Genomic DNA, 24,936 nt, shown 5'->3' on the forward strand with positions numbered 1-24,936 from the left:
GTGTCAAATTATGTTGCATTTATTTTTGTAACTCATTGTGTTGGATTGTCTTTATTCTTTACCTCAAGGGACACATAAGTGAAAGGATGGGATTGTAAGAGGGTTGTTGTCCATACTGAAAGCTGTCTTTGGGATTTTAAATGGGAGGTGGTTGGCAAAGTTGCTACATATCTGCCATAGCTCTTTCACCTCTTTTTATTCTCTCATGTGTGTCTTCTGTAGCAGTGCCAGGACATAAGTGCAGATTAATATATTGTATAGAAGTGGCAAGTAGATTAATTTGTCTGGAACAAAGGACCAGTTGAGAAAAAGTGATAAATAAAGTTGATAAGAATTGGAAGGTGAGACAAAGACTGCATTTTAATACAGTCAGTAAAGAACCACTAGAAACTGGTTAGAGTGTGCTCCTCCTTCTCCGTAAAAGCAGTGCAACCCCATAACGACAGCAAAACCCTCAGAAAAACCAAAGAAAATGGCCACTGTTCTTAGCATGTTAGCCTTATAATTGTGAGAAAACATTTAAATCTAAGATTTTTAAATATATGTGATTTAATTTACCTCTCAGAAGAATGGGATAACATATTACAAGTCACTGGGTAGTGCAAAGAAAGGATGATTGGAGTAACCCTTTTTAATACTTGGATAGAAGATCAGGCCTAGGAAAAACTGTGATCCTAGAGTTTTGATTATGACAAGGCTAGTGGTCACAGCTTTATGTAGCACGCATGCCACAGTGATCTTGCTTGCCTATGCGGGACTCAGAACAGTTTAAAGTCTCTAACTCATGCAAGATACATACATGAGAGTAGTGTTTTTTCTTCCCTAAGGCTAGTGTCTTAAATTTCTTGCCTAGATTATTAAAAAAAGAAAAAGTGAGAAAGCAAGTGAAAAAGACATTAAATGTTGAGCTGATAAGAGCGATGTGAAAACTTGAAAGTTCAGTCTGGGAGATTCTCAAGTTCCTTGAGGAGACAGGGGTCTTTAGTTCTGGTCAAGAGGGTTTATTTTGGAAGCAAATGCCTCCTATAACTTAACTGTACGGATACACTCCTCTCCCCACTGTCCCCTTCTCCCTTTTTTGAGACTTAAAGATTTTTTTCCTGTAGTATACACTTTGCCAACTGGGATTGATGGAAGACTACAGTATTTCCCTTTACTGTTGTTTCTCCAACTTTCTTTCTCTCTTTTTTTTAAACATACTGTTAGAAATTCTTAAGTAAGAAAGTCATGTAATGGAAGTGACATTTGTAGATTACATAAAGTTCAATAAGTCAGATCTTACTGCAACAAAATGCATTGGACTGGAGCCTCCAAATAGCAGAGATATCTCGTCTCTAATGGTTTACACATTTGACACAGATGAAAGATTTGTTACAATAAGATGTTTAGATGCATTCTTAGAGCTTATTTTCATATAAAGTGATGGTAGCTGCTTTGGTCAGTATGTATCAGAGGCAACGTTCTCATGGAAATGGAAAGTACTGCAAAGTTAATAATGTTCTGTATTGAATGGTTATTATTTCCTTAATTTGTGTATTTAGAATATAACCTGCTCTAAGCCCACTAAATGTCATTTAAAAAACTGTTATGGTATATTGGCTTGTCTGGAATTAAATTAGGCCCCAGTATTATATCATACTGTTAATTTTTGGAATGGCCAAATTTTTATTTTCAGTATTGATGAATACTGAAATAAAAAGTCATCATTCATTTTTTGTTTTGTTTTTTAACTAAAAAAGAATCACAATATTAAGTGTTTGGCCATTGACATTACTGAAAGTGTACTTTTGGAAGGCAACTGAAGTGTGGTTTGTTAAAACATTTAGCAGTAGTTAAGGTGTAGTCACAATTACCAATATGTTAAACATGATGACTATACATTTTCCTAAAATAGTTTATACTTAAAATATTTATCTAATTATGTACCAACCTCAGTTCTATACTTAAAATGGGATGTTTTGAGATATTGTCATTGCTTTTACCTACTGAAATGCAATTATCCAAATCAATTCTTTATGTGAAAAATGTCTAAGTGAAGAACAATATCATTCCAAATTAAAATCCATCTGATGATGGCAAAGTTATATCATTTTTACCTCTGCTATTACTAGTGTCTTTGTTTTTTAAAACATTTTTGGGGTGGGAATTTTGTTAGACTGTGTTAACACGTCATACTTCGGGGGCAATACTGTGTGGTTTTGGAGCTCTCTTTCAATGTTGGAAACCTAAAACTCAGTGGTGAGTTAAGATTTTCAGGAGGAAGGAAAGAAGATTAAGGCCAGGTCAGCTTTTACTTTCAGAGGAGTGAAATGTATGTGTATGGTGAAGAGAAAAACTTAAAAAACCAAAGTTTAGAACAGTTCTATCAAATATAGATGGCTTCTTAATATCATTTTCCTGATTGCTTCTTTATTCTTATCTTCACCTTAGGTCACCTAGCTACTCTCTTAGAACTGGTAACTGATTTAAAAACCTTTGTTGTCAGAATATTCATAAAATACTTACCAACTTTTATGGGAAAGGTGTCAGAGTCTTAAGTGAAAGAACAGAGAAGTTTTATTTTTTCTTAATAAAATACCTGATATGTACTAAAAATTATAAGGCAAAGTTTGAAGTATTTTAAGCAGAGGGTATGGTATGATTTAATAATATTTACAGTTTGGAAAGCTTACTTTGGCCATTAATACGTGGAATGTACCGAGGGGACAAAAGAACATATAGGCAAATCATTTAGGAGGCTATGGCAGTAGGTGAGAGGTGGTTTGGATTAGAGAAATGTCAGTATGAATAGGAAGAAGTGGATGGAGTCAAGAAATGGTTAGAAGATAGAGTTGATAGAACTCATTGATGGATTGAATTGATTTGTAGAAGAGTAAGAGAGAAGAGTGATTAACAAACTTCCTAGCTTGAGGAGCTAGGTGGATGATGAAAGTCATTTACTGAAATGTGGAATAGTGGAAAAGGAGGGACATGTTGAGTTAGAGGGGTCAGGTTTATTGAGGTATAATTTACACGCAGTAAAATCCAACCTAAAAAAGGTACACAGTTCTTTGAATTTTGACAAGTTTATATAGTTGTGTAACCACCACAACAATCAAGATAGAGTATTTTCTCACCCTCAATTCATCAGAGCCTCTGTAACCAATAATTTGATCTATGTCCCTATATTTTTCCTTTTCCAGAATATCATATAAATTGAATCATACAATACGAAGTTTGACCCTCCTTTACCCATTTTGCCGTCCTCCCACCCCACCATCCTCTGCATTTCACCCTCTACCTCTGGCAACTTCCAGTCTATTCTCTGTATCATACAGAAAATAGCTGTGATTCACGCATATTATCAAGTCCTCATCTCCCATTGCAGTCAGAGTCTGTCAGCGTAGTAAGATGCTATAGAGTCATTACTTGTCTTCTCTGTGCTGTACTGCCTTCCCCATGACTTACCTATAGTGTAAGTGCTAATTATAGTGCCCTTAATCCCCATTTCCCTCCCTCCTCACACACCCTCTCCAGCCCCTTCCTGTTAGTAACCACTAGTTCCTCCTTGGAGTCTGAGTCTGCTGCTGTTTTGTTCCTTCAGTTTTGCTTTGTTCTTAATGCTCCACAAATGAGTGAAATCATTTGGTACTTGTCTTTCTCTGCCTGATTTATTTCACTGAGCATAATACCCTCCAGCTCCATCATGTTGTTCAAATGGTAGGATTTGTTTTCTTTTTATGGCTGAATAATATTCCATTTGTGTATATATACCACATCTTTATCCATTCATCTACTGGTGGACACTTAGGTTGCTTCCATATCTTGGCTGTTGTAAATAGTGCTACAATAAACATATGTCTTTTTTTTTTTATGGCTACTAGAAAATTTACAATGACATAGTGGCTTGCATTGTTTATTTATTTTTTGTTATCATTAATCTATAATTACATGAAGAACATTATGTTTACTAGGCTCTCCCCTTCACCAAGTCCCCCCCACAAACCCCATTACAGTCATTGTCCATCAGCGTAGCAAGATATTGTCTTCTCTATGTTGCACAGCCCTCCCCTTTCCCCAACCCCCCACAATATACATGCTAATCATAGTATCCTCTTTCTTCTTCCCTGCCCTTATCCCCCACTACCCTCCCATTCTCCCCAGTCCCTTTCCCTTTGGTAAATGTTAGTCCATTCTTGGGTTCTGTGATTCTGCTGCTCTTTTGTTCCTTCAGTTTTTCTTTGTTCTTATACACATATAAGTGAAATCATTTGGTATTTGTCTTTCTCCGCCTGGCTTATTTCACTGAGCATCATACCCTCTAGCTCCATCCATGTTGTTGCAAATGGTCAGATTTGTTTTCTTCTTATGGCTGAATAATATTCCATTGTGTATATGTACCACATCTCCTTTATCCATTCATCTACTGATGGACACTTAGATTGCTTCCATTTCTTGGCTATTGTAAATAGTGCTGTGAAAAACATAGGGGTGCATCTGTCTTTTTCAAACTGGGCTGCTGCCTTCTTAGGGTAAATTCCTAGAAGTGGAATTCCTGGGTCAAATGGTATTTCTATTTTGAGCATTCTGAGGAACCTTCATACTGTTTTCCACAATGGTTGAACTAATTTACATTCCCACCAGCAGTGTAGGAGGGTTCCCCTTTCTCCAGAACCTCACCAACATTTGTTGTTGTTTGTCTTTTTGATGATGGCGATCCTTACTGGTGTGAGGTGATATCTCATTGTGGTTTTAATTTGCATTTCTCTGATGATTAGCGATGTGGAGCATCTTTTCATGTGCCTATTGGTCATCTGGATTTCTTCTTTAGAGAACTGTCTGTTCAGCTCCTCTGCCCATTTTTTAATTGGATTATTTGTTTTTTATTTGTTGAGGCGTGTGAGCTCTTTATATATTTTGGATGTCAATCCTTTATTGGATCTGTCATTTATGAATATGTTTTCCCATACTGTAGGATACCTTTTTGTTCTATTGATGGTGTCCTTTGCTGTACAGATGCTTTTTAGCTTGATATAGTCCCACTTGTTCATTTTTGCCTTTGTTTCCCTTGCCCGGGGAGATATGTTCATGAAGAAGTCACTCATGTTTATGTCCATGAGATTTTTGCCTATGTTTTTTTCTAAGAGTTTTATGGTTTCATGACTTACATTCAGGTCTTTGATCCATTTGGAGTTTACTTTTGTATATGGGGTTAGATAGTGATCCAGTTTCATTCTCTTACATGTAGTTGTCCAGTTTTGCCAGCACCATCTGTTGAAGAGACTGTCATTTCCCCATTGTATGTCCATGGCTCCTTTATCATATATTAATTGGCCATATATGTTTGGGTTAATGTCTGGAGTCTCTATTCTGTTCCACTGGTCTGTGGCTCTGTTCTTGTGCCAGTACCAAATTGTCTTGATTACTGTGACTTTGTAGTAGAGCTTGAAGTTGGGGAGCGAGATCCCCACCACTTTATTCTTCCTTCTCAGGATTGTGTTGGCTATTCGGGGTCTTTGGCAGTTCCATATGAATTTTTGAACTATTTGTTCCAGTTCATTGAAGAATGCTGTTGGTAATTTGATAGGGATTGCATCGAATCTGTATATTGCTTTGGGCAGGATGGCCATTTTGACAATATTAATTCTTCCTAGCCAGGAGCATGGGATGAGTTTCCATTTGTTAGTGACCTCTTTAATTTCTCTTAAGAGTGTCTTGTAGTTTTCAGGGTATAGGTCTTTCACTTCCTTGGTTAAGTTTATACCTAGCTATTATTCTTTTTGATGCTATTGTGAATGGAATTGTTTTCCTGATTTCTCTTTCAATTAGTTCATTGTTAGTGTATAGGAAAGCCACAGATTTCTATGTGTTAATTTTGTATCCTGCAACTTTGCTGTATTCGGATATCAGTTCTAGTAGTTTTGGAGTGGAGTCTTTAGGGTTTTTTATGTACAATATCATGTCATCTGCAAATAGTGACAGTTTGACTTCTTCTTTACCAGTTTGGATTCCTTGTATTTCTTTGTTTTGTCTGATTACTGTGGCTAAGACCTGCAGTACCACGTTGAATAACAGTGGGGAGAGTGGGCCTCCCTGTCTTGTTCCCGATCTCAGGGGAAAAGCTTTCAGCCTCTCGCTGTTCAGTATAATGTTGGCTGTGGGTTTATTGTATATAGCCTTTATTATGTTGAAGTACTTGCCCTCTATGCCCATTTTGTTGAGAGTTTTTATCATGAATGGATGTTGAATTTTGTCGAATGCTTTTTCAGCATCTATGGAGATGATCATGTGGTTTTTGTCCTTTTTGTTTATGTGGTGGATGGTGTTGATGGATTTTTGAATGTTGTACCATCTTTGCATCCCTGGGATGAATCCCACTTGGTCATGGTGTATGATCCTTTTGATGTATTTTTGAATTCGGTTTGCTAATATTTTGTTGAGTATTTTTGCATCTACGTTCATCAGGGATATTGGTCTGTAGTTTTCTTTTTTGGTGGGGTCTTTCTTAGCCTGGTTTTGGTATTAGGGTGATGTTGGCTTCATAGAATGAGTTTGGGAGTATTCCCTCCTCTTCTATTTTTGGGAAAACTTTAAGGAGAATGGGTATTATGTCTTCTCTGTATGTCTGATAAAATTCTGAGGTAAATCCATCTGGCCTGGGGGTTTTGTTCTTGGGTAGTTTTTTTATTTCTAATTCAATTTCGTTGCTGGTAATTGGTCTGTTTAGATGTTCTGTTTCTTTCTGGGTCAGTCTTGGAGGTTGTATTTTTCTAGGAAGTTGTCCATTTCTCCTAAGTTTTCCAGCTTGTTAGCATATAGGTTTTCATAGTATTCTCTAATAATTCTTTGTATTTCTGTGGGGTCCATTGTGATTTTTCCTTTCTCATTTCTGATTCTGTTGATGTGTGTTGACTCTCTTTTTCTTCTAATAAGTCTGGCTAGAGGCTTATCTATTTTGTTTATTTTCTCAAAGAACCAGCTCTTGGTTTCATTGATTTTTTCTATTGTTTTATTCTTCTCAATTTTATTTATTTCTTCTACGATCTTTATTATGTCCCTCCATCTGCTGACCTTCGGCTTCATTTGTTCTTCTTTTTTCAATTTTGATATTGTGACATTAGACTATTCATTTGCGATTGTTCTTCCTTGTTTAAATATGCCTGGATTGTTATATACTTTCCTCTTAAGACTGCTTTTGCTGCGTCCCACAGAAGTTGGGGCTTTGTGTTGTTGTCATTTGTTTCCATATATTGCTGCATCTCCATTTTAATTTGGTAGTTGAGCCTTTGATTATTTAGGAGCATGTTGTTAAGCCTCAATGTGTTTGTGAGCCTTTTTTCTTTCTTTGTACAATTTATTTCTAGTTTTATACCTTTGTGGTCTGAAAAGTTGGTTGGTAGGATTTCAGTCTTTTGAAATTACTGAGGCTCTTTTTGTGGTCCTGTATGTGTTCTATTCTGGAGAATGTTCCATGTGCAGTTGAGAAGAATGTGTATCCTGTTGCTTTTGGATGTAGAGTTCTATAGATGTCTATTAGGTCCATCTGTTCTAGTGTGTTGTTCAGTGCCTCTGTGTCCTTACTTATTTTCTGTCTGGTGGATCTGTCCTTTGGAGTGGTGTGTTAAAGTCTCCCAAAATGAATGCATTGCGTTCTATTTCCTCCTTTAATTCTGTTAGTATTTGATTCACATATATTGGTGCTCCTGTATTGGGTGCATATATGTTTATAATAGTTATATCCTCTTGTTGGACTGAGCCCTTTATCATGTAATGTCCTTCTTTATCTCCTGTTACTTTATTTTGAAGTCTATTTTGTCTGATACTAGTATTGCAACACCTGTTTTTCTCTCTGTTGTTTGCATGAAATATCTTTTTCCATCCCTTGACTTTTAATCTGTGCATGTCTTTGGGTTTGAGGTGAGTCTCTTGTAAGCAGCATAGTGATGGGTCTTGCTTTTTTATCCATTCTATTACTCTGTGTCTTTTGATTGGTGCATTCAGTCCATTTACATTTAGGGTGATTATTGAAAGGTACGTACTTATTGCATTGCAGACTTTAGATTCGTGGTTACCAAAGGTTCAAGGTTAGCTTGTTTACTACCTTACTGTCTAACTTAACTCAATTGAGCTTTTAGAAACAGAGTCTGATGATTATTTCTCTCCCTTCTTATTCCTCCTCCTCCATTCTTCATATGTTGGGTGTTTTGTTCTGTGCTCTTTTTAGGAGTGCTCCCTGTAGGGCAGTGCCTCTAAGATACCCTGTAGAGGTGGTTTGTGGGAGGCAAATTCCCTTAACTTTTGCTTGTCTGGGAATTGTTTAATCCCTCCTTCATATTTAAATGTGTTCTATTCTGGAGATAATCGTGCTGGATACAGTATCCTTGGTTCAAGGCCCTTCTGTTTCATTGCATTAAATATATTATGGCATTGTTTTCTGGCCTGTAACGTTTCTGTTGAGAAATCTGATGATAGCCTGATGGGTTTTCCTTTGTAGATGACCTTTTTTCTCTCTCTGGCTGCCTTCAATACACTGTCCTTGTCCTTGATCTTTGCCATTTTCATTATTATGTGTCTTGGTGTTGTCCTCTTTGGGTCCCGTCTCTTGGGAGTTCTGTGTGCCTCCGTAGTCTGGGCAAATATTTCCTCCCCCAGTTTGAGGAAGTTCTCAGCAATTATTTCTTCAAAGACACTTTCTATCCCTTTTTCTCTCTCTTCTTCTTCTGGTACCCCTATAATGTGGATATTGTTCCTTTTGGATTCGTCACACAGTTCTCTTAATATTGTTAAAAATGTTTTATTTCTTATAATCCCAAGTCATCTCTAAGGAGGGATCATGATGTGATTAAAAAATGGTCTTAGTGCTGCTAAGCAGCTTGATGTGTGCATCATTGCAAATTCAAAGGTGAAGGCCAGAGAGCTGAACTGATGGTTGGCGATGATTCAAAGGCTGGAGGGATCTGGAAAGAGAAATCTGGGACATTGCATGGGTCCAGGGGTCACTATAAGGCATGTGGGAGGATACCCCTGTAGCCACTGGGCCTTGGGCGTTAGGACGATCCAGAGCCCACCTCGCCCGCCAAACTTGGTGAAGACCCAGGTTCCCACTGCTCCCAGAGGAACACTCTTCTTAGCTTAGTTTTAATGTAACCCACCTAAATTATCCCCACCTCCACCAGAGTTACCAGCTCCTTTCAGAGGTCAAATATATTAAGCAATGGAGGGTGAAATGGGAAGCGTCCAGCAAAATATGCCCCAGGGCCATATCAGTCTGTCTCCCTATTTTTTATAAATAAAGTTTTATTGAAACACAACCATACCCATTTATTTTTTTTGTTTGTGGATGCTTTTGTGTTACAGTGGCTGAATTGAGTAGTGGTAATAGATACTGAATAGTTCTCAAAGCCTAAAATATTGACTAGTCCTTTACAGGATAAGTTTGTTGTTATAGGAGCCCTTTGTTGTTCTGTATCTACATAGACAGGTTGTTTTTAAAATCTGTATAGCTGCTGTTCTGAAAAATTCCTGTTCTTCATTCCAGTGTTAGTCGCCTTGGTTTATGGGACCCCAAGTCTTTCCTGGTTTGTTCCATTCCCTCCCAATAAGGGTACCTTTTATTTTTCTGAGAAAAAAGACTGCATAGGAAGTAAATTATTTGGTACCACTCTTGATATACTGGACCAAGGCTATAGTATCAGTAGGAATTAGGTGAATGAGTGGGAAGAGGGAGGTAAGGAAGAGAAGAATTTTAGGTAGAGAAAAGAATAAGTGTATAGATAGGGTATATGAATCAGCCTGTTGTGTTCAGTGACCTCTAGGCAGAGAGATTACTGGATTATGATGTCAAGGAGGAGTCCCATGAGAAGAGAAAGCTGGAGAGATGCTTAGTCTAAGGGCAAATCATGGAAGCTTGGTGGGCCACATTGTCAATGAACTTAAACCAAATGCTGTCTATAGTAGAAAACACCAAACAGCTTTAAGTGCCAGAGTGGCATGGTCCACTTTTTGGTTGAGGTAGGTTTTTTTTTTTGTCTTTGAGTGCCAGATCCAAGATTCTAACCTTCTTGAAGGTCAGGATCTTTGTTTTATTGACCACTGTATTGTCAGAGCCTCAAATGGTACCTAGCAAGTATTTAAAGTATTCAGAAAAAATGTTAGTGAAGCAGTATAGTTCAGTATAGTGGTTGGGAGCACAGGCTCCAGCACAGGTATGAATTTTCCTGATGCCACCATTAAATAGCTGTTGTGTAGTTAAATTTAACTTTAAAAGATTTCTCTTTTAATTCTGCTTCTCTGGTATGATATTGAGGAGGATTTGGAATCTAGTTTTTGAACCAAGTTGCTATAACCTTGGGAACTTTTTGTTGCAGGAACCAGCTAGCTCCCAGAATACAGTTTGTCTGCTAGGCAGAAGAGTCATAACTCACCACTAGGCTGGTCAGATTCACCTGAGCTAGGGGTCTATAGTAGAGCAGTACTTTTCATTAGGGAAGGAGGACTTGATATCCTGAGAATCCAAGATGGAGCCCTAAACCCTGCAGCAGTGCTGATATTTCTTTGAAATCTTTCAATTTTTTTAAATCTTAAAAGTTCATGTGAGGCCAACAGACACATGAAAAGACGCTCCACATCGCTAGTCATAAGAGAAATGCAAATTAAAACCACAATGAGATATCACCTCACACCAGTTAGGATTGCCACCATCCAAAAGGCAAACAACAACAAATGTTGGCAAGGTTGTGGAGAAAGGGGAACCCTCCTACACTGCTGGTGGGAATGTAAGTTAGTTCAACCATTGTGGAAAGCAGTATGGAGGTTCGTCAAAATGCTCAAATAGAAATACCATTTGACCCAGGAATTCCAATTCTAGGAATTTACCCTGAGAATACAGCAGCCCAGTTTGAAAAAGACAGATGCACCCCTATGTTTATCGAAGCACTGTTTACAATAGCCAAGAAATGGAAGCAACCTAAGTGTCCCATCAACAGATGAATAGATAAAGAAGATGTAGTACATATACACAATGGAATATTATTCAGCCATAAGAAGAAAACAAATTCTACCGTTTGCAACAACATGGATGGAGCTAGAGGGTATTATGCTCAGTGAAATAAGCCAGGCAGAGAAAGACAAGTACCAAATGATTTCACTCATATGTTGAGTATAAGAACAAAGAAAAACTGAAGGAACAAAAGAGCAGCAGAATCACAGAACCCAAGAATGGACTAACATTTACCAAAGGGAAAGGAACTGGGGAGGATGGGTGGGAAGGGAGGGATAAGGGAGCGGGATGGGGGAAAGAAAGGGGGACTTACGATTAGCATGTATAATGTGTGTTTGGGGCACGGGAGGGCTGTGCAACACAGAGAAGACAAGTAGCGATTCTACAGCATCTTCCTACGCTGATGGACAGTGAGTGTAATGGGGTTTGTGGGGGGGTGCTTGGTGAAGGGGGAGAGCCTAATAAACATAATGTTCCTTATGTAATTGTAGATTAAAGATACTGAAAAAAAAAGCTCATGTGAATTTTGCATTGTACTCTATAATTCGTCTGTTTAAAATGTTCATTTCCTCCCTAATCTTTTATCTAAACTGATGCTGTAGGAAACCCTTCCATTCTCTTGTGTCTTCTCATATTCCCCTGCTTACTACTTTGTTTCCCAGTTTAAGAAGTGCAGACCACTAGGATTTGGGGCCAGATCCTTTATATTGAGTGCCTCTTGTTTATTTCTCATGATGGAAGTTGGCTTTTGGCTAATGGGGGTCTCAGCTTATTCTGTTAGCACATTTAATGAGGCTACTGAAGCTTTGGAACAATACTCTTGATTCTAGATAATTTGTACTAAAAGCTTCTGTTTCCTAGAGTTGGTAATGAATACAGGTATTTTGTGGAATTCCTCGTCTGGATAGCCATCAGAAGATAGCCAATGTTTATTATGTTCTCACCTCTTTTGTCTATCATGTTATTGAATTATGTGGTACTTTAAAAACAAATAACCCATCTGTAGAATTCAAGCTAATGTTACTATTGTTTTTCATTAACAGATTTCAACACTAAACTTGCAGAATGTCTTTGAAACCAAGAGTAGTAGATTTTGATGAAACATGGAACAAACTTTTAACGACAATCAAAGCTGTTGTCATGTTGGAATATGTTGAAAGAGCAACATGGAATGATCGCTTCTCGTATCCTTTTAGTGGCACTCATAAATGTTCTTGTATTGATAATGATATTGTATTAATAGATGTATCGATAAAATTGACAGATGTTCTAAAATTGATAAACTTGTTGAAGAGAGAGAACAGGCTTAAGCTTATATAAATGGAAGAACATTCCAGTGTGACTGTTTTCAAATATTTTGTTAATGTTTCTGAGTTCATCAATTGTATGTGGCATTTAACAATCTTTGATAGCCTGTCATTCAGCAAAAAAGTTATGTCAGACAGTAATTTAGCTTTGGAAATACAGTTGTGGGCAAAACAAACTACTTTCATTCTAAGGGAAATAGACAATAAACAAATATAAAAACATTAATGCCAGTGCTTCTAATGACAGGTAGTAATAAAGATCATGGGAAAATAAAGCAAAGTGAAGGCATTGGGAATGGTCAGAGTTGTGTGTATGTGGCTCCTGTAGATGGTTTCTCCAAGGAAGGTCTCTGAGGATGGTGATGTTTGAGCAGAGACTGAGACAAAGTGAAGGAGCAAGTCATGCAGATGTCTGGGGGAAGGTAGAGTGTTCTAGGTAGAGAGTAAATGGAAGATTAATATGTAGATATCTGGGGGAAGGTAGAGTGTTCTAGGTAGAGAGTAAATGGAAGATTAATGGCTGTGAGATGGAAAGATTTTTTTAGTTGGGTTGTCTGCATTTGTGAATTAGCAGTTTTATGTGGAAATACAAATTTGTGGTTTCTCTAGGGCAGTCTGAACCCCAGTGTCCTGCAATCCTACATGACAGCGCATATATATATATATGTGTGTGTATATATATATATAAAGCATTGTGACATTGTGTGACCCTAGGATATAAACTTTGGCAAGAAACAATCCAAAATATTAAAATACTTTAGCTTCATAGTATTTTCTAGGTGAAAGGAGTCTCTAGGCACTGATGGCAGTTCCACCCACTCTGCCCAGTGTCTGCCAGGGGCCAGGGCCAGGTGGGAACAGGGACAGAGTCTGTACCTTGGCACATGTTCGCTAGCAGACTCCTGAGCCACCTCATCCTTTTACTACTGGAAGCGCCATCCATGTCATGTCCCATGGTGAAGAAAGGGTGTAGGGTTAAGGCCTGGATGTCTGGGCCCAAATGGTGTGACAGTGCCCCAGGGCCCTGAAGGAGTCCTTGAGGACTGGGTGGGTACTGTAGGAACCAGAGATTCTTTTCTTCAACAGGGAAGCTGAGACATGAAGGTATTAACCAGGATGTGGCAGTTCTGAGTTCTCTCAACCTCTGTGCTGCTCTTTCCAGCACTCTTCTGGGGCTAAGGCACGACTGCCCTCATTATATGGGGCCTATGCTCTTTAGAAAAGCTAGGATTTCATAAGACAGTGATTCACCTTGTTCTCAATATCTAGCTCAGTTGTTTTTAAGCTGAATATTGTTGCAAGAACAGTAAAACTCTTTTAGACTAACAGGAAACCATTTAATTCATTACATTTGCAGTTGTCAGTAAGAAACATTTGTTGGGCTACCTACATTCTAGGCACTAAAGATAAATAAAATGGTAATGTTTGTATGGAAGTCTTCATGGTTTGCAGAGACATCTTTTATATTTTTTATATTATTTAGTACCTCAAACAAGCCACTCAGATTGGTGTGGCAGGTAGGATTACTGTCTTTATGTAACAGATGAGGCAGCTGATACTCAGGAAGGGATGCCCAGGTAGTGATGATGGAGCACAGACCTGAACACAAGATTTTTTTTTTAAATATATTTTTTAAGATATTATTGATATACACTCTATGAAGGTTTCACATGAAAAAACAGTGTGGTTACTACATTCACCCATATTATCAAGTCCCCACCCATATTCCATTGCAGTCACTGTCCGTCAGTGAACACAAGATTTCTAACAGCTAATTCCCTATACTTCCATGATATCTAGAGGATAATTGAAATGGATTCTGCCTTTAAAGAGCTTATTGAATTAGTCTGATTTTTCTGTGGAGCATCAGTGAATCGTTTTGGGGATAATTAAACAAATATGGGAAAAGTGTTAATGGCTATGTGTGTGTTAATGGGGTAGGCTAGGCCAGTACTTAGGTAGTTTTAAGGCTATTTTAAATAAAAATACTGAGCAGGGAGAAGGAGTTGGGCATAGATGATTACAGGAAGAGGGAATATGAGCATGTTGGCTGGATGCTGATCTCAGTGACTTGTGGTCGCTCCAGTTTGTGTGTGTGACCCTCCTCTGTCCTTACAGCCAGCCATGGCATGTCCAGTCTTTCTCTGTTCTGACTTTCTCAGATGCCCCTTCTGGAGCCAGCTCTGGGGTTTGGGGGCTGATGGGGCCTGCTTTTAAAGTAGTCATTCAGTTAGCTTAGGCCCACCTGAAAAGTCCAGGATAATCTCCCTATTTTGGGGTCAACTGGTGAGTAATCACAATTACAGCTACAAAGTCCTTTATGCCCTTTAAAGTAACATGGGCATGATCCCTTATATTCACAGGCCCCTTTATTAGGGTGGGAAGTCTTGGGAAGCCATTTTTAGAATTATGCCTACAAAAATAATAGTGCTGCTTCATAACAAAGCTTTGTGTCAGCTTTGGAGCAATCTCTAGGGTAGTATGGAATTTACCCTTTACTAAGTATGTATATCAAGTGCTTTCCTAAATAGAATAGAGGCTAGAGACTAGGTGTGGGTTTACATTTATTATTTGTTTCTCTGAATTGGAGTTCTCTGGCTGTTTTGGTTCACTTTTATGTGTGGTTTTGTGTCCTTTGGAAGTTGTCGGGATAATTTCCGAACCCCAGTGGTATAATATAAAAGCTCTCCTCCTTAAGGACAAACATTCCAAATGATGTTCTAGAAGTCTGAAGTTATAAATGGAGGAAAGATTGCCTTCATGAATGTATTTCTCCCAGATAGGAAAGCCAGGATTTAAAACCAGGTATAGTGTCATCCTCATTTCTAATATATATCCTGTCAGGCATCTTTTTCAAATACAGACCCATGTTGACCACACTGAAGCATGTTGAGGCAGGTAATCTCCATCCTTGATGATCTTCACAAGTACTTCTTAGTAACCTTGGTATCTGCGCCTTGTGGCCCTCATTCTAGGTTGTACAGATCAGAAAAGGCTTCGTCTGTAGTCATCTCTGGGTGCTGCATCAACAGTGGTTCACTCTATTCTAAATTAAATCAGACTAACTCGATTATTCTGATTCTCTAGCTGTGCAATTGAAAGTCTTTCCATGTAACCAATCATTTTTTTATCCTTGCTTGTCAGTTGATGATTTCATAGGTAGTGCATTTTTTACATGTTGCATTTTCACTCTTTCTCATCAGAAATGTCAATAAAAATATAAATTTTATTGTCGATAAATTCTTTTCTGGTCATTGTCTTTCCGTTTTCAATTTTAAGATAGTCTTTACTTTTATTCCCATTGCAAAGATCATTGTTTTTGCTCACTACTCAAGAGAGGTGATAGTGTTAAAACTCAAAATAAGCCCAAGCATAGAAAGCACCTTTTCTTAGAGAAAACAAACTCAGTAATTTTGCTGTTGGCCAACACTGTCTTCTTGTAACAGAGTTTGAACTTTTGCTCTGGGACGGTTTTGTTTCTAACTGTGAGATTTAAAAGTGGAGCAAGTTTATCAATAGAGGAATTTTAATATTCTGGCTCTATAAAGAGTGACTAAGGGAAAGATGACTTTGGGAAAGAGAGTAAAATTTGCCCTTGAATAAGGCAGGGGTTAGAGATGCTGACCCATCCATGTAGTCGAAAATTATGTGTAATCACAAAACTTTATTAATAGCCTATTTGTTGAATGGAAGCCTTACCAATAAAACAAACAATCGTTCACATATTTTGAATGTTACATGTATTATATTCTTAAAATAAGTTAAGCTAGAGAAAAATATTAAGAAATATACATTTACTGTTCAGTAAATATTCTTCAGTACTTATTGAAACAAATCTGTGTATAAGTGGGCCCATGCAATTCAAACCCATGTTCAAGAGTCAGTTGTATTTAAATCTAAATATGACCTTTTTCAGTTAATTCCATTTTTTTAATCATTTCATTTATCAGACATATATATAGTATGACTCTATGTCAGTGAGAATGTACTCATGTATTTCTTTTTAATGGAGTCTACCTTAAAAAAATGGAATTAACTGAAAAAGGTCATATTTAGATTTAAATACAACTGACTCTTGAACATGGGTTTGAATTGCATGGGCCCACTTATACACAGATTTGTTTCAATAAGTACTGAAGAATATTTACTGAACAGTAAATGTATATTTCTTAATATTTTTCTCTAGCTTATCTTATTTTAAGAATATAATACATGTAACATTCAAAATATGTGAACGATTGTTTGTTAACAAATAGGCTATTAATAAAGTTTTGTGATTACACATAATTTTTGACTCTCCTTGTATTCCATGCTCACCACAGATCATTTTTCCCTAAGCAGAGGGGAGGTATACCTGTGGTATGACTCCTTGTTAGGTGTACATGTGGGAGATATATTGAGATATTAATTTTGGTGATACAAAATATGTGGGTACATACTTAGCATATATCATACTGAAAGTATTATATTAAATCATTTAGATTTTTCAGTATCAAGTGAGTTGTATATTCTAGTAATAAGTGTGTGTATGGCTTAGGGAAATACGGTGGAGCAAATATATTGGATGAAAATTCTAGAAGTAGGTATTCAGAACTTAAAGCTATTAAATGTATCACACCTTTGCTAAAAGAATTGATCTAGACTTAGACATTTAGTCTTTAAAAATAAAATTTAAATTTAAGTACAATATGCATACTGACTTATGAATGTACAGATGAATTTTCATAAAGGAAACATACCCATGTATCTAATTAATAGAATACTCCTAGCATACACTTGGTCCCTGCTCTCAGTCACTAAAGTTAACCACTACCCTGACTTACAGTACATTGAATTCTGACAACCCTTTCATATCTGATTTTACAAGGGAAGTTTGTGATGAGTAATTGAGTATGACTATAAATCTCTTTAATAAAACAAAACAGAACTCTTAGAGATTTAAATTATGTGGTGAGGACTTTTTTTTTCTAAGGAATTTATAGCTGAAACCTGGAGGGGCTCCAGGCTACAACCAGGAGCTCATAGGATACATTATTTTGAAGAACCTTTCTTTTCTATTGATGCCTTGCTCCCTCTGCCCCAAACAGAATAGAGAATTATCAATTCTCTATTTAATTTGTGTCCAGAGAAATTTCTTAAGTTGTTCTTTCTTTAGTGATGTGTATTCAGATCTCTACTTTGTAATATAGGTTAATATTTTGGTATGTTATTGCTGATAAATAGTTAATTAATTTTACTTATGTAATCTAGTTTATGAAATTTCATTATGTCTAAGTTTATTTAAAATAATTGTAATAGGTTGTGTATTGAATATTTTTTTCTACAAAAAGCGTGGTGCATTGATGTTACACTATTTGGATGATATTTTTGCTTCACCATGTTTTTTTTTTAATACAAAGAAATGCTTTGCCTGTATTTAGCATGTATATATTTGATACAGTAGTATATTGAAGAAATATATATACATGAAGATATATTATTAGTTACTAATTATAATTAAAAATAAAAGGATTTAGAAGGCAGATGGGAAAGTCTGACAGAAGTCCACATGTGGCCTCGTGGAGAGGGCTGTGTGCTTAAATGGAGTAAGGACACTAGGGAAATAGGCAGAGTACGTGAAATGGATTCTGTACTTCCTTTCCATCACCATGCATTTAATAAGTGTTTGTTATGTGCCAGGAACTGTGCCTAAGGGCTGGAAATGTAGACATGATTAAGAACAGGCTAGTGTAGATGTGAAAGGTGTAACTTCTATTGTATGAAAACTAGTTCTATAGAGGAAGAACATAAAATGTTAAGGGCTACAGATGAGGAAGAACTTGCATCCTACCACTAATGTGTTTATATAATAGATAAGCATGGGTTTTTTGGGTAATATTTCTGGTCCTTAGTGAAATACAAATACTTGCCTCCATGTTAAATAATCAACCTTATTTTCAGTTTTTATCTTCATCTGTAACTAGGCCGGGCTCAGATCTCTTCACATGCACTTTATTTTCCGTATCTGGTCAGTGATACACGGTTTAAGAAGCACTTTAACATACATGAGTTTGTTTGGGTCTTAAAAGGATTCTGTACAGATACCAGGAGAGAGTGCATTATCCTTAACTTAGAGATGAGGAAGACGCAGAGAGGTTCAGAGACCTGGTCACGGTCACTGGCTAGTAGAGGTAAAGCCTCAATTGGATCCCATTTCCTGACTCCTGAGTGGGAACTCTGCTGCAACATCTGCTGCTTGTGATACCTAGCAAGGTACTTAGTTGGTATTCAAAACCTTCATTGATATTACTATTCATACTGTAATTCTTGTAATAGAATAAATGCAGAAGGACAATGGATAGGTGGTAGAATAATTGATGAGTACTATAATGTGGGGAAATGTGTCAAACGAATGATTTTTGTAACTGTTCTGTTTCTCAGAATTGCCTCTAGTGATATTCCATAGTCCTTTGTTTATATTACTTCTATGCCCATAAACTTGATTTTATAGTTTTCTGGGTAACTTGATTTTCCAGAATCCCCTCTGAATTTTAACCTCTCTGAGAGAACCATTTTCCTTGCAATGCCATCAGGTAATTCTCAGTAGATATTTATTGAATGAGTAAATGAATGACTCTCTGCTTTTTAAAGCAAGCCCAGTTATATATTATACCTTTTGTTCTATAAATATACTATGTAATTCTAAGCTGCCAACCATGAAAAAGTGATTTTTCATTTTTTAATGCCAAATTTAAGTTAAATCTCATTTTTTGAAAAGTAGTATCTCTGATGAATATGAAAACCTTAACAGTTTAACTAGAGATATCTATGCTTTATGTGTGGCCTATCCTGAACCCCTTGGAGAAAGACTTTATACAGAAACTAAGATTTTTTTGGAAAATCATGTACGGCATTTGTACAAGGTAAGGGATGATGCATACTTGATATAAATATGTTTGTAGCTGCTCAGTAATTTGACTAGTTCACTGTTTTCTAGTCCAGAACTTGTATCAAGTTAAAGTTGTTTTGTTTCCTAAATAGCATTTAATGTATATAATTTTTCTGATTATATATATTTAAGATCCATGAGGCAGGCACTATGTTGTTAAAGTCTCCATGGGAAATCAGTTGACTTTTCAAAATCATATTACTGGTAAGTCAAAGAGCAGAGTTTCAAATCAAGGTTTGTTCAGCTTTAAAATGTGCTCCTGTGTCCTCTGGATGGTGTTTGTAGAACAAAGTTTTCTCTTACTCTGGGTTCCCACCTCTTGGTAAATCTTTATTATTTTCAGCCTTTTAACTGCTTCCTCATAATCCTACATAAAGTCTTACAGAAACCTAAAATTAAAAAGTATGATAGAAACTATCTCTGAGCAGTTATTTTCGTTAGTATGCTGTATATATGAGAGAACAGCATTGTAGACTTGATCAGTATATAAACAATGAATGAATTTTTCAGTATTTGGCTATAGACAGCATTTTAACTTATTTTAGACTACTGATCTTGTCAGAAACTGGATGAGGTCATTTATTGTCTGGGCTAGGAACCTGACTGTACCTTTTATTAGCTGTGTGACCATGGGCAACTCACTTAACCTACCTTATGGATTGAGGTTTAAGTTTCTTTATCTATAAAAGGAAGATAAAACAACACTATATAATAATGTTTCTAACCTCATGGCTATGAGCAGATGCTCTTTAAAATGGTAATAATCCATGAAGTAGAGACATACACTTTTTATTATATGTGGCAGACAGTTTAGTGTTCTAGTACGTGCATTTATCAGCTCATTAAGTGGTTTTGGTAACAAGTACTTTAAGTTGGTCTTAAAATGTTTAATTTGTTAAGTTAGTTTTAAAGTTCTGCTATGGTAAGCTGGTGAGCTTTGGTTATACTGTAATTGACAACTGTATAAGGTACTTATAAATTTTACAGTTTTATATTTTAGCATAGGTTTGTATTCTTTTTAACTTTATTTTGAAATAATTTTAGACTTACAGAAAGTTGCAAAAATAGTATGAAGAGTTCTTGTATACATTTTATCCAGTTTCTTAATGTTAACATCTTGCATAACTGGTATAATTTTTAAAACTAAGAAATTAACATTGGTATAATTGTATGATTTAAAAATGATGTTGGAAAGTAGTCTTATGAAAGTTTAGAATACTTATATAATTGTTCACCATATGTTCTCTCAGATCCAGTGACAAAAAAGAAGTTGGCTAATGTGTAGATGACAAATTGTTAATATAGGCAACAGAATTGAAACAGTTTCACCTCTGAGAAGAAGATTTGATTAGGGGAGGGAACTTTTTAATTACAAAGTACTGAATTACCATTGTGTATAATTTAGAACATACAGATAAGCAAAACGAAGAAAACCATCACCCGTAACATACCTCCAGAATTAGTCACTGTTAATATTTTTTATATATCTATATTTAAATATATCTTTTTATGTATATATATATATAGTTTTGATTTTTTATTGTTAGACTAGATTTCCTTTGAAAATAACGTTAGAAATTAAACCTCAAGTAGTAGTTTGACTTTCATTTTTCAAAAAATAAAAGGTTTCTATGAAGTAAATGTAGAACAACTTATATGGAGAATGTGGAAAAGGTGTCAACTTCCAGTAATAGTTTTATTCACAAAGATGAATAATTTGGAGTGACGGTATATAACTAGCAGGCTGACCAAAGGGGGGGATTTGAAGATACATATGGGGCAATAGAATTATGTTCTATTTTAAACTTATCTTAATTTAATATTCTAGCCCAAAGGTAGCATTAAACCATTACCTTTTGTCCTTTTATCTTAGAGAATGAAATCATTTACTCTCCAGTACGAATTCACTTTCTTACCCAAGACTCATATCTTTTTTCTAGCTGTTTCATTGTTACTTGGGGTAAATTAGAATGTAATTTATAATGCTTGAATAATGTCAGATACTTTAGAGCATCAATTTTTGATAAATTTCATAGCTTACAAATGAAAATGATCAGTGCTTTCCAAGTGAAAATATTTTTCTTTTTTATATAGAGAGTTCTGGAGTCTGAAGAGCAGGTACTTGTTATGTATCATAGGTATTGGGAGGAATATAGCAAAGGTGCAGACTACATGGACTGCTTGTATAGGTAAGTATGCTTTTAAACTCTCGACAGTCTAAACAATATCTCCTGCATTGAAATACACAGAACCAAAGCATCCCTGCTATATGGACTTTGCTATGGGGAAAGGTCTGTAAGGCCAGTCATGTGGTTATTTGGGACCAGGCAGAGTGTGGAATGGACAGTTACTCTTTGAAAAGTAAAACTGTGTTTAGAGGCATAGCTCTGTCTTTTCAGATTATCTGGGACTATAAGTACATATTACATCTTGACTGAGTTCCAAAGTGAAACTTCAGCCTAGTTGAAATTTAATGGAGCAAATCTAAGCCTTGTACCCCTCCAAGAAGCTTGTAATGGACTCTGGGATTCATGTTTTATGTTATGTGGGAACACTGTTAGTCATAGTACGGGGCAGTTTTCCCTTGCATCTGTCCTCTGCATACTGAATCCCCTGAAGCCCACGGTCTCTCACCTCTTCCTGTCTTTCCTCTTGCTCTTCTCCCTTCCTCTGAATGACTGATTTTGATGTGTTTCTCCACATTCCCCTCCCTGAACTTCCTCTCCTCTGGAGACCAGCTCTGCAAACCAGCTGAACCTGAGAGGAGTGGGTGGGAGATTAAGAGAAACACAGAGATAGATACAAAAAAGACACAAACTAAGGTTGGGATCTGGAGGTTCACTGACCACTGGTGGTGGACAAGTGACGCAGTTTAATTTCTGAGCACAGCTTATATACACAGGCTCACAATGAATCCACTTCTGGGCTGATCTCATATCTGGTGTTGTCACTTCCGGTTCCAGCATTATCACGACCAGGGGCCAGGTCCAGTAATATCACTTCCAGCCCTCCACATACTCCCCTGCTCTGCCCAGCCTCCTGCTTAGATCTTTTGTGTTACCTCTCGCTCCTGCATAATCCCCTGGCATTCTGGGCCGATCCTCTCTGACCCATTTACGTAGATGATGGAAGTAAGAACTTTAGGTCCATAAGGCAGAGATCTATTTGTGGAAGAATAGTGGTTATGTAAGGAATAGTGGCATCAGGCCCCTGAGCATTTCAGTCTTTGAAGTGGAATGTCTGCTCTGGAAATGGCCTGGCCTGTAGCAGATGCAGTGATCATTTCACCTTGTGCATTGTGAAAAGCACAAGTGCATTTCACCTTGTGAGACTACCCTGCGTCATTGTCTCACTGGGGAGAAATAGGAGTGAAGCTGGGTCTCAGAGCATTGTCTGTATGGCTGCACCGGGCACTGCAGGAGCACCACACCAGGGCCAGGCTTGGTTCTCTTGGTGTGTTTGTCCTTTGTTGTAGTGGTTCATGCTTCCTTAGTTTTTATAGCAACACTGGGGTTTTTTAATAGCAACAATGGAAGTTATCTGTGTTAGAAACTGGAGCTTTAATGGCCAATATCTTTTATTTCTTTATAGTAGAGCCAAATGTACTAATACCAGTAACCAGAAATTGCTGACAAGCACAAGGTTCACTGTGGCTCTGGCTTTTATAAAACAGTGTTTGCTATACATGAAACATCCAGATATTTGATTTTGTTTTCCTCATCCGCCAAAGTGAGGTAGTCTAAATAGAACTTTAAGAATTCCCTAGTACAATTGTGGGGAGAGTTGGGGGAGTTTTAAAGATGAGAGTGACAGCATATGCATGCCTTTCCATTGCTGAGAAGCTTGGAGCACTGGTATATGGATGACAGGAGAGTGTTCAGGCAGTGGGCCATGTGTGGGGAACCCCTTCAAGCTGAGACAGTTCAGTAAAGATTTGGAGATTATGAATATAGTTTTTCTGTTTTTTTAGTTTTCTACGACACAGTCCTCTTGATTCTCCTTCATCTCTGTTGACCAAAATCAATTAATTTGGGACTATTCAAATTAATACTGTTAAATGGTACTATTGAGCTTTTGTTAAATGATGTAGTATGTATGATATATACACACACACGTGTGTATGTGTGTGTGTGCATAAAACTGTGTGGAGTAGTTGGTATCTCCATTTTTACAGCTGAGGAAACTAAGGCTCAGAGAGGCTAAATGACTTTGCTTAAGGTCACTCAGCTAAAAAATCTCAAGGGCAGAATTTAAACCCAGATCAGTCAAAGCCCATTTAACTTCATTCCACCTTAGTCTCATTTTGGATACACTCTTTTTTTGTCACAAATGTAGATTCTCTTCTCATCCCTTTCTTACACTATGTGTTCTTAGGATCTCAGTTATTCCTGGTTTTAGCCACAATCTATATATTGACAACCATGAAAGTATGTTTATTCCAGGTGGTCTAAGTTTCAGAGGAGCATTTTTACCTAGCCTGCCTACAACTCCAGGATGTTCTCTAAGTGCACTGTGCTATTCAGAATTGTGCAGAATTGTGCAGATTTCAGAACTGTGCTCCTTTTGCTGCTGATTTAATTAATGGTAATACTGTACACCTAGACACATGTGCCAGAAGTCTCAGATACCCTTCACGTAGAGTTCTCCTGAATCCCCCCGAGTCTTTTAAATTCATTATTTCTTTTGCACTGTTATAATTCATGGTTTTTATCATTTATTACCTGGATGTTAATGATGAAAACCCTGTAACCCATTTCCCAGCCTTTGATTTCTAATTTATTCTGTTTAGTAAACTCACATTTATTTTTTCTAAAGTACAAATTTTATCAGTCTCTGAAATCACTTAGTAATTTTTCCACTGCCTGTAGCAGAGACCTACAACTGATGGCTCATTGGATTCACTCAGATGTCCTCTGTGGTGTTGGGGTCATTTACTAGTTATATAGGTAAAACAGGTGGTGAGAGCCTTTTTATAGAGGTTGTAGTTGACAGTAATTAGATGAAAACTGCCTGATAGTCTTTACTTGATGGGTGGTCAGGTTATCCAGGCTCTGTTTTTAGTCACAGTCTATGAAGAAATCTGTAAAAAGAAATACAGGAGAAACCATCAGTTTTGTTTCAAAAGTATTTTTCGATATTCTTATGAAGTAATTTCTAGCTTCCTCTTTTACTCTGATTGATTCGTAAGAGGGATATGTATTAGCATAGGTAACTTAAGGGTTCTGATTTTAAAGAAAAATAAAATCAAGAAAAAACTCCTGACTCACCTTTCCTGGGACTGCACAGCTGTTTGGACCCTGCTGGCCCTTCAAGTGGTATACTTGAGGTGTTAGCTTGTAAACTAATAACTCTTGAAATTCAGGAGGCACTAGCATGAGAACAGTTCTTGTAATGGAATTTGCTAACATAGATTGAAATGCCTGGTTTCCTAGAGGCTTCTGATTTACCTTAGGCTATCAGTTCCTGTCAAATAATATTATTGTGTTACTGCTAATACTCTGAAAAAGCAAAGAATACTTATTAGCCACTTTGTTCACAGAATAAATTATAAAAATGTACTGCTGTATTATGTGAGCGGAATATTTGGGCACTGCTTATGAGGGTGAGTATGAACTATTTTAAGAAGTTGTTAGGAGCTATTTTCTTTTATGATTTTCTAGAACATATGTCTATTTAAAAACGTGTTTAATAAATTGATTGTAAAATACTACAATGACTTAGAA

The 24,936-nt window shown here is 36.9% G+C and overlaps 1 protein-coding gene across 7 annotated transcripts in view; it reads left to right on the forward strand.

The window, feature by feature from the left end:
- The window catches only part of CUL2 (cullin 2), a 98,629-nt gene that overhangs the window by 8,529 nt on the left and 65,164 nt on the right, over positions 1-24,936 (forward strand). For all 7 annotated transcript variants that reach the window (XM_073228941.1, XM_073228937.1, XM_073228936.1 and 4 more), the window contains 3 exons: positions 12,022-12,162; positions 19,085-19,187; positions 21,308-21,402. In XM_073228941.1, the coding sequence (XP_073085042.1) occupies positions 12,044-12,162; positions 19,085-19,187; positions 21,308-21,402 (317 nt within the window). In that variant the 5' untranslated portion in view covers positions 12,022-12,043. The remainder of the gene's footprint in view (positions 1-12,021; positions 12,163-19,084; positions 19,188-21,307; positions 21,403-24,936) is intronic.

Source organism: Manis javanica, chromosome 2 (assembly GCF_040802235.1).
Source record: "Manis javanica isolate MJ-LG chromosome 2, MJ_LKY, whole genome shotgun sequence".
Lineage (NCBI taxonomy): Eukaryota > Metazoa > Chordata > Mammalia > Pholidota > Manidae > Manis > Manis javanica.